The 10,979-nt window shown below is 31.7% G+C and overlaps 1 protein-coding gene across 1 annotated transcript; it reads left to right on the top strand.

The window, feature by feature from the left end:
- The first annotated feature begins 8,325 nt into the window (after window positions 1–8,325).
- Window positions 8,326–10,137, top strand: LOC118060360 (cytochrome P450 94C1). The gene has a single exon (XM_035073573.2). It carries the CDS (start codon window positions 8,447–8,449, stop codon window positions 9,917–9,919), a length of 1,473 nt encoding a protein of 490 aa, XP_034929464.1. The 5' UTR covers window positions 8,326–8,446; the 3' UTR covers window positions 9,920–10,137.
- Window positions 10,138–10,979: the final 842 nt, after the last annotated feature.

The following is a 10,979-nucleotide window of genomic DNA, read 5'->3' as shown; positions in this document are numbered from 1 at the left end:
TTGGTGCTTACCTTACACACTATTGAATCTGATGTTCTTTATACATATAAATGATCTCATTATCACATGTAATATCAATGAATCTATTGCTTAGTTGAAAAAGAATCTCCAGCACCAATTTCCAATCAAGGATATGAGATATTTGAAGTACTTCTTTGGAATTGAAATGATAACTTCTAACAAAAGGTTGTTTCTAAACCAACAAAAATATATTGTAGATTTGCTTCAAGATTCTGGTTTGTTACACACTAAGCTTGCTACCACTCCATTAGATAACAAATTAAAGTTGGGATTCAGATGGAGAAGCTATTGATTCTCTTAGCTATTATTAGAAACTTGTTGGAAAACTTATCTATCTGACTATTACACGACTTGATATTGCATTTGTTGTTAGCCTTGTCAACAACACTTACAAGCTCCAACCATTTAACACTTAGGTATGGTGAAATGCATTCTGTAGTATTTGAAAGGATTTATTGATCGTGGCATAGTTATGAATAATAACGGGCATACGAATGTTATAGGATACTCTGATTGTGATTGGGCTGGTAATGCACTTGATTGTGGATCAACTACAACTTATTGTATGTTTGTTGGTGGTAACCTAATTTCATGGGGGGAAAAAAACAGTGAGTTGTAGCTCATTCTAGCGTAAAGGCTAAATATCGTGTTATGGCCTCAGCTGCATGTGAGCTTGTATGGCTCAAATGCCTCCTAATCGATCTCAATGTCCGTGTAGTATTCTCATGACTCTTTGCTGTGATAATTAAACAACCATGCACATTGTGTCTAATCCTGTTTTTCATGAACGCACGAAACATATTAAAGTTGATTGTCACTATATTTGTTAACAAGTCCAGTCAAAGCTTATTGCAACTTAATATGTGCGTACAAATGATCATATAAGAAGCATAACAAATGTGTTCATCAAAGTTCTGCAATCAACCCAATTTCACTGACTATTGAGTAAGCTTGGATCTATTAATTAATCCTTTGGATCTAGCTTGTGAGGGAGTATTGGAAAATATCTCGTGTCTGTGTGTTTGTAGACTATCATCAGTTCCTAAAAATTGTGGTGGTAGTTTAAAGATAATGTTGTGTATAATCACAAGCCAAAGCTGATATGTATTTCCTCTTGCTAATAAGATAACTATCTAAGAGGAATTGAAGCAGAAGCTTGCCAACTAATTCTTTATATATATATATATATATATATTGTGTGTGTGTGTGTGTGTGTGTGTGTGTGTGTGTGTGTGTGTGTGTGTAACTCCGTTTGAGAGCAATAAAAAAAACATGAAACTCTTTCACTTATAATTTCTTCAATGGTTTTTTTAAATTTACCAATTACATAAATGTAAGAACAAACCAATTTATTATAACCTTGATTGTATACTGATATGATCAAATGATTATTGTCTTTTTTAAAATGTAGAAGTGTCAAAGTAATAAATGATGTGATAAGATCAAAATCAATATATAGAGAGGTTAATTATATAAAACATACAAAACCACAAATAAGAAAAGAAATAGACTTGAAGAGAACTTTGAGATGTGATATTAATGTAAAGATTAAACAAAGATAAAAGAATTGTAAAGGTTAGAGGATCCATTCATGGTATTTTAAATAAGTATAGTTTAAATGCTTTTTATTACTCAACTAGAAACCACACGCATAAGAGATTCCAATCAGATGATTTATTATTGATGGCTCATTTTAATTTTTTAATATAATTATATTAATTATCTTATTTGAGTAGGGTCAATACTTATAAATATTGTCAAGTATTCATGGTGCTAACTTATGTCAATAATAAATTGAGTTCCTTTCATAGCATATGTGTTGTTATCTATATAGTAAGCTATGAAAGAATCAAGTATTTGTTGTGTCAAGAGTTGTACACTATGAATCTAGACTTATCACTTAATAAACAAAGTATTGAGATTGATTAAGATAACAAATATAAAATATGTTAATAGCAAATTGTCTTGAATATAAACATTAAAGTTCATATTGAACTTGTACTATACTTATCCTTATACCATTAGTATAAACTTTTAACATTGAAAAAAATAAACTTAACTAAACATGTTGAAGAAGAAAAACATAAATAAACAAGATAACATAGCTATGATATAAATAATTAAGTATAGTAAATGAGATGATTAAGATAAACAAGAGATTAAGGAAAATATAACATGAAATAAAACTTAAGCATTATAAAAATACAAATAAAGAAAGTAAGAGAAATATCTTGATTTGAAAATCAAGATGCCTAAATGTATAACAAATACCTCTTTTTATAGGCTAAAATGTAGAATTATTGCTTTAGTGGCTTGACAAAACATCATCAATAAAATCAAAATTTAAATAGATAATCTTCATGAAAGTTATGGGTATTTGTCTCAAATTTCCAACAAAAAAATAACAGACTCATTTGGATTGTTAGAACTCAAGATATGAGTTGAGCACTAAACAATGTCTAAGCTTGGACAAATTCAGACTTATCTTTTATTGCTAAGATTTAAACTTTAAAACAACAATATTGAATTTTGGACTCTTTATGAATGTTTTAGGCATATATCTTAGCTTTCCATTAAGTTAAACCACACTTAAATCCAAGATTTACAGCTCTAGTTATGATCTAAATATCCAATGGTATTATAGTTTGAATCGAATCAACCCAACTAGAGTTTTTTCTCTAAGCTTGGCTCTTTATTTGTCTCCTTAACCTCAATAGTTAAATACATTGATTAATCCTATGAGTTGTGAAATATATTCATTTTACAAAACTTACATTTAAAATAAGCACTTACCATAAATTAAATATATTTTTTATTATTAGATCTATTATTATAAAACATGCTTAAGTTAGAGAATTTAATAATATTTTAAGACAGTATTATGGTATAAAACTTTAATAAAAATGGACTTTTAAATGCTTATGATATACATACCTCTAAAATATCTTTTTAACAATAAAAACTGAAACCAACATATTGCTATATATACTTTGTATGTAATTTCAATTCTAACATGATTAATTATTTTTTAAATACATGATCAGTTAGCAGGATATTGCTCTTTTTCTTTTTCTTTTTTCATGTTAACTTATATGATTGATTAATTCTTCTTATTATTTTTTTAAAAAATAATATTTTCTATAACAGTAAATTCTGCCATCTCTTCTTTTTTGTTCTCCTTTCTAGAAGGAACAAGTTTCGCGCTCAAATAGAGTTAGTTCGGTTAACACTAAATACAAGTCACGTGCTCTTTTACTTTTGATGGTCGTGGTTGAAAATTAAATGCATTTTTAATTAATGTTAAATAAATAATATAGAACAGTTATTTTATTTTCAATTCAAAACAAGAAAATTGTTCTATGCCCGATGTTTCCCCCTAGCTCTATCTTCATAAGTTATTTGTTAATTCACCCTTTATAACCATTAAAAGCACCATACTTCAACAGAAAAGCACGAATGAATTTATCCTCTGAATATGAAATCTGATTTAAGGATAAGGTATTCCCTGAACCAGAGGCGGTCTAAGGGCATCACCGACGGGTCAAAAGGGCGGTTCAGAGAATAAAGGGAGATGAGATAACGCCAAGCAACTTCATGGGTTGCCATGGTTTCGCCTGAATATTTGAGTGAAGTGCTGAAGTTGACAGCACTTATTGGTGGCTACAGTTCTTTATAGTTTTCAGCGTAGGGCCCAGTACGAGTGAAAACAAGGCTTACGTTTATGGTGTCCATCAACTTTTATATATATATATATATATATATATATATATATATATATATATATATATATATATATGTCAGTCTCTTGGGACGTTATATACCGTAGGTTTGTTGAATTGTTATGTTGCTGGCGTATTTATAAAACGTGGAAAACAGGTGGAAAAACAAAGGTATATGTATTTGTCAGTGTCACATCATCTACAGAAACAGGAAAATGAGCTGCAGTTTTTGTGCGCTTTACTGCATAGCCTACGTCTATATCAAAATGTTCATATGGCTGCTGCTAATGCATGGCAGAGTGTCTATTATCCTAGGCCACCGTTGTCTGATTCCTTCTGGCCAAGCAATATATTCCATCTGTAAGCATAAAACAGAACATGATAATTATCCTTTCTTCCATTGCTATAACATGTCGAGGCTGTGACAATAATTTCAGAATTGGTCTGGTATTTCTGGGCATATAATAAATGAAATAGATCAAATCATTAATCAATGGTACGACATGATAAAAGATAAGTTCCATCGAAATGCTTTAATAATGCTAGCTATCCTATGGTATTTTATGAGATATTTGGATAGCGAGGAACAAACTTATCTTTAAGGATAAGATGCTGAATTGAAATGCACAATTTCAAGGAACAGTCTTATACTTTGGTTAAAGATTTGGAATAATAACTTTAGATATAAAGAGAATGATTTAATTAGAGACCCTGATAATCATGGACTAATGTTTTAATTTCTAATTTACCAAAGAATAAATTGATTCCATCAATAATATCTCAATTATTATACATATAAAAAAAATTGATGGTCTGTCTCATTTCTAGTAAACTAATCTAGGACTTAATTGATAAACCCGTTTCAAGTCAAGTGAGTAAAAATTAACTTTTAATTAATCTAGTTTGATTTTATTAATGATTCAAGATTTCATCAATAAATTTTTTCTATATATATTCTAAAAAAATCTAGATTGAGAAAAATATATTTTTTTAAAATAGATTTTCTAAACTCTCAAGCCACCAAACATTGCACCAAGTCGAATGTACTAACTATGAGTTACCCTCTTATTTCCATATAAGAGCAACATCAAGGCTATGCTTATTTTCTGGAAAATAGTTTTCAGGAAATCATTTTTTAAAATTTCCTGTGTTTGTTTGTCATTAGAAAAGTTGGTCAACGGAAAACACTTTCCGGTTAATTTCAGTGAAAGAAAAATTTGACTTGGTTTTCATGAAAGTGTTTTCCCTTTAGCTATGTTTGTTTTCTGGAAAGTGGTTTCCGGAAAATCACTTTCCAAACTTTCTTGTGTTTGTTTGTTTGTCAGTAGGAAAATTGGTCAATGGAAAACACTTTCCAGTAAAAAGAAAATTTAGCTTGCTTTTTCAGGAAAGTGTTTTCCTGAAAAATTTGGGGGGGAAACACTTTTCGAAAGTTGTGAAAAATTTAGAAATGTCATTATTTGCTGATTATATCAAATTTGATCCTCAAACTTTTGATTGCTATATATATTTTGTTTTGAATAGTTATTTTTCAATTTCATCTCTTAAAATTTATTTTTATATTAACTTTAGTCCTTATTTTTTATAATTGCTATTTGCTTTTTCCTTATCATATTTTTATTGAAATTTTTTATCTATCAAATTTGATCCTCATTCTTTTGATTGTTACTTATTTTATTTGAAACAATTTATGAAATGTTGATTATTATTATTTTAATTTCTTCATCTTTTATTTTTTTTTAATTTTTTAGATTTGATCTCTATTATTTTGATTATTATTTATTTTATTTGAGATAATTTATGAAATTATATTTTTTTTTCAATTTCATTCTCATTCAACTTTTTTAATTTGTAAGATTTGTTTCTTATTATTTAATAAATTTGAGAAAAATAAAATATTAATAAGTTATTTTCCAGCTCATTTTCCATAACACAACCAAACACTGGAAAATGTTTTCCAACTCATTTTTCATTACACTACCAAACATTGAAAAAATACTTTATCGAAATTCATTTTTTCTAGAATTTATTTTTCTAAAAAAATTACTTTCCAACAAACAAATAGAGCGTAAATATATTCGTTTTGGGATCGAATTTTCAAGAATGGTTTTGATAGCAAAATCGCGGCTCAAAATGTAAGATTTTGAAAGGATTTGCTAAGTACGTCTAAACCAACTTTGTTCATGTCTGGTGCAAGCTTACAATTATATATATAATGCGGTGTTCCCACGTCAAATTGATCGGCTACCCATCCTAAAATCACGGTGCCATCTATAGGTAATTAATTAAGTCACTAATGATAAGAAAATGGAAAAAGTGTTTGCTAACTACGAAAAGGGAAAAAAATTAATATTTATCTTCTTATGGGTAATAGCGTTAGGCGGTAAAATTACTAAGCAATTTGGGATTGTAGCCCGTCCACACCCATCTATAGCTGAATTTCCATTAATCTTACATAATATTTATTTGTATGTCTTTCCTAAAATATTGGTGGCCCAGCAAAAGAAATTAGCTAAAACATGATCATCACAGACAACTTAAGCACACTTTTTTTTCAAAAAAAAAAAAAAAAACTCAAAATAATTAAAGGAAAAAAGAAGTTTCGACCCCTTTCTGCTTGCTTGCTTGCAGGTGGTATTAAAGGAAAGGTCATAGACGTGGCTCTGATGGAAAATTGAAACCAAATAAAGGGTTTTTCTTTTTCCATTTTCTTATAAAAAATTGATTTGAAACTCGGTACAGATTAATTATAAGATAAACATGAAGTGAACAAAGCAGGTTTTGGCTTTTCCATCCACGGTCCACGACTCTTGAACATGTCCCAGGCATGCCGACCCTTGCTGGCCATGAAAAAGAATTAAAAAAAAATAAAAAAATATCCCTGCAAAAGGAATGCTCGTTGGGACACATTCATAGAGGTAGTAAGAACAAGCTGGAGTCAAATAAGACACAAAAAAAAATAGAAAAGAAACTAATTAAAGATTGCGATAAATTACAATCTGAGTTGATATCTGGGCCACCGCATGCATGCCTGGCAATGGCAAGAAGCAAGATTTTCAATGTTTTGAGCATAGCTGTGATCTTTTTTAAGGCTCTAACATTTGTGTTCAATGCACCGGGCAATGGCATTATTAAAACTTGTTCTGTGTGAAAGCTGCGAGAGAAATGTGTGCTTGATTGAAGCAATGATAGGCTCACAGGACGACTTTGGCTCTCAATGGTCGGTCAAATTGGCAAGAACGTTGCTCAGTTGGAAATGGAATGGCTCCTCATTCAATAAATGATCAAATTTATTAATTTTAAGCGGTGTTAGCGGCAGTTTAATCGTCTAAAAACTCCAGCATGGCTATGTGATTGGGTGAAAAAGAATTTTTTTAAAAAAAAATATGTTAAAATAATATTATTTTAATTTTTAAAATTAATTTTTAATATTAGTTCATCAAAACGATCAACATATATATAAAAAAAATTAAAATTTATTTTTAAAAAAAACCATAGTTAAATTAAGATGTAAGACATTTCCTTGATGTTTTAGTGATGATTTATCAAATTGTATTCATTATTGGTGATGGATTATAAGTAATAGCTAGTAAGGGCTGACAGTTATAATAGCTAATAATGTTGCTATGTCAAACTTGATTCAAAAGCAGACTAAAAAAAATGTTTTAATTATTAGGTCATTGGTCAACTTAAATAAATTATTTTAATTAAAACACATTGTTTTGTTAATTTTAAAATAAATCATAGAAGTTAACTTGATGAGGTTTGAACCCATTTTAATCGGTCAACCCAATCACTAAAAATCCAATAAGATTATTTATGTTTTTTTTTTTAATTTTATCATTTAATATTGCGCTGCTTAAGAATTAAGCTTTGTAATTTATTTTGGTTTGCTTTCTATGAGGTTACCCCTTTCTATAACTCAGATCATAAGTTTGGTAGGTTAACCCTAATTAACTCGGGTTGTTTTTTGTGATTTTTTTAATAGATATTTTTTTTAATTTTATTTTTCAACACTTAGTTAATTGAGAGTTGAAATTTATAATACATCTTTAGGTAGTGCTTCTGAATGTAGTAGTGGTTGTTTTTTAAAGCATTTTTTTTTCTAGAAAATAAGTCGAAATAATATACTTTTTATTTTTTAAAAAATTATTTTTGATATTAATATATTAAAAAATAAAATTTTTTTTTTAGTAAATTAAAATTTAAGCATTATTTGAAAAGCATTGAGTTCCGGATAGGCTCTTTTAAAAAAAATACTAAAAACCGCATCCTCTTAAAATATACTAAAAAAAGCTAAAGGCACAACACAAATAGTTGTCGCCAGAGATGGGGAATAAAAATTAGAAAGTTCACGTGGTTGAATGTCTTCTCCACGAGAGGATATGACGAGCACGCAATGCTATTTAGCGCACGCTTTGTTCATGTGAATTGATATTATGCTAGACTGCTAGTAGGAGTACAACTTCCGCATTTCGTTCCTTTTTCAATCGTCTACAGCTAGGCCACAATTGGATATAGGATTAATTAGCAAATAGCTACCCCACCATATATATATATATATATATATATATATATCATTACCACCTCTTCATTTCATCAACCCTTCAGCATAGTTCTTATCTTCTCTTACTTTCTATGTATGTTCTTTTGCCTCCCCCCCACCCTCTCTCTGTCTCAGAACACTCTCTCTTCGTTTTTCTTCTATGGATTTTGTAGCTGCTTTTAGTTTTCTTTTCTTCGGTTTTACCATATTGTTCTCTATGTTTTCTTCCTTGATCTATGTTTGGAGGTTGAAACCATGGTGTAACTGTGATGTTTGCAAGGCCTATCTTTCTGCAAGCTGGACCAAAGACTTTACTAATCTTTGTGATTGGTATACTCACCTTCTTCGCAATTCAAAAACTGGTACTATTCATTTGCATGTTCTCGGCAACATCATCACTGCTAATCCTGAGAATGTTGAGCACATGATCAAGACAAAGTTTGATAACTACCCGAAAGGGAAACCTTTCTCTGATCTCTTGGGCGATCTTTTGGGTAGAGGTATTTTTAATGTTGATGGTGATTCTTGGAAGTTTCAGAGGAAAATGGCAAGCTTTGAATTAGGGAGTGTTTCGATAAGAATGTATGCTTTTGATCTCATAATCACTGAGATTCGTAAGAGGCTGATTCCCCTCTTGTCATCAGCTGCTGCTAAACAAGAAGTTTTGGATTTGCAAGATGTGTTTAGAAGATTTTCTTTCGATAACATTTGCAAATTCTCATTTGGGTTGGACCCCGGATGCCTCGAGTTATCCTTGCCTGTTTGTGAATTTGCTTCAGCTTTTGATGCCGCATCAAAGTTATCTGCTGAGCGAGCCATAGCGGCATCGCCAATGGTCTGGAAGATCAAGAGGCTACTGAACATAGGCTCCGAGAGGGAACTCAAAGAAGCAATCAAGAAGGTGGATGAGTTAGCTGAGAGAATGATAAATCAAAAGCGAAAAGAAGGTTTCTCTAATATCAGTGATTTGCTATCAAGATTCATGACATCCATCAGTGATGACAGGTACCTTCGAGACATTGTTATAAGCTTTCTCTTGGCCGGGCGAGACACAGTTGCTTCAGGCCTAACCAGTTTCTTCTGGATATTATCACAACATCCAGAAGTAGTGTCAGCAATTCGAGAGGAGATAGAAAAAGTCACGGGGTCGAATCAAGAACTTCCCAACTTTCAAGAAATGCTTCAAATGCATTACCTAAATGCTGCAATTTATGAAAGTTTGAGATTGTACCCGCCAGTACAATTTGATTCTAAGTTTGCTCAAGAGGATGATATACTTCCTGATGGTACATTTGTGCCTAAAGGGACCAGGGCAACATACCATCAATATGCAATGGGTCGAATGGATCAGATTTGGGGACCAGATTGTCTCGCTTTCAAACCTGAAAGATGGTTAAAGAAAGGGGTTTTTGTGCCCGCAAACCCTTTTGAGTATACTGTTTTCCATGCTGGGCATAGAATTTGTATAGGCAAGGAACTTGCCCTTGTGGAGATGAAAACTGTTGCTCTTGCAATAATTCGAGGGTTTAATACTGTGGTTGAGGATCCGAATCAAGTACCAAGGTTCATCCCGGGTTTTACAGCCACCGTTCGAGGTGGCTTGCCGGTTTTGATTCAAGAAAGGGAAGCCTGAAAACACACCAGCAGCCCACGCGCTTGTAGCTAGGTCAACCCCTTCCAAGTCACTGGCAGATCGATGATTTTAAAGGGTCATGTGCTCTTTTTGGTGGCTATTGCTCATTGCAAATGGCCTTAGATTGCTGTACATATTACCTTAATTAGATGTTCTCGTCTTCCCCTTTCTTTCTCTCTGCAAGCATATATGGAAAGTCATGCCTCCTCTCCTTTTAACGTGTCCACGTTACTTTTCCTCTCTGATATTGTTTAATTGTTTGCTTGAAGCTAACATTTGTTTTCTTACAATATAACAATTTGAAGTCAAGATCTCTTAACAAAAAACAAAGTATAAAGTTCCTCTAATAAATCAATGGAAATGAAAGGGGGATAGACTTCATTATTTTGCCACAAACCATGGGTAAGGTGTTAGTTGATTGCCGCCCCATGATTTACAATTTAACGTCAAATTCTTGTGCCCGAAGCATATTGTTTATGTGCTTACTTTGGCTTTGCCGGCCTAACATGTTCTAAGCACTGGAGTGGTTGAGGAGTATCACATCCATAAGCTGGTCAGTTGATGCTCTGACATGCATGCTATCTCAGGTCTATTTTATAGAATGCTTGATGGATAATCAAATCACCAAAGCTTACAAGTATGGTATCTTCACGTACGTAGCCTTATATAATACAGAAATTGTATATATTCTGCTTCGATCTCCGTTCTTTTGGAAAAGGGTAAATAAATCACATCTCCAGCTCAAATATACACATATATTAATTTTACAGGAGGGCTCTGCAACAAATATTCTTATTATATTGGTTTTACCGGTTGATTATTTACATATGGATATTGTATATATTCAATCGCACCTCCTAATTAATAAAAGCTAGACCAAAACATCTAGGCTTTCCTTTCATAGCTAGCCAACGGCTAGCACCATTTGCATGTCTCTTATTCTCAGACGTGAATTATTTGCCTAAATTTCTTCAACACAACACTCACTACAGCAAGTTCTAGCAAGCCCGTGATACAGGGGTAAATTAATGAACCAGCCTCTTCGACATGGCCATGGTTT

This window comes from Populus alba, chromosome 4 (genome assembly GCF_005239225.2).
Source record: "Populus alba chromosome 4, ASM523922v2, whole genome shotgun sequence".
In the NCBI taxonomy this organism is placed as follows: domain Eukaryota; kingdom Viridiplantae; phylum Streptophyta; class Magnoliopsida; order Malpighiales; family Salicaceae; genus Populus; species Populus alba.
Note: the sequence above shows the minus strand (reverse complement) of the source record. Positions and strands in the feature narration are given on the sequence as shown.

Bases quoted from the DNA above. Each gene is read 5' to 3' on its own strand.
- LOC118060360 (XM_035073573.2), top strand. From the start codon at position 8,447: ATGGATTTTGTAGCTGCTTTTAGTTTTCTTTTCTTCGGTTTTACCATA.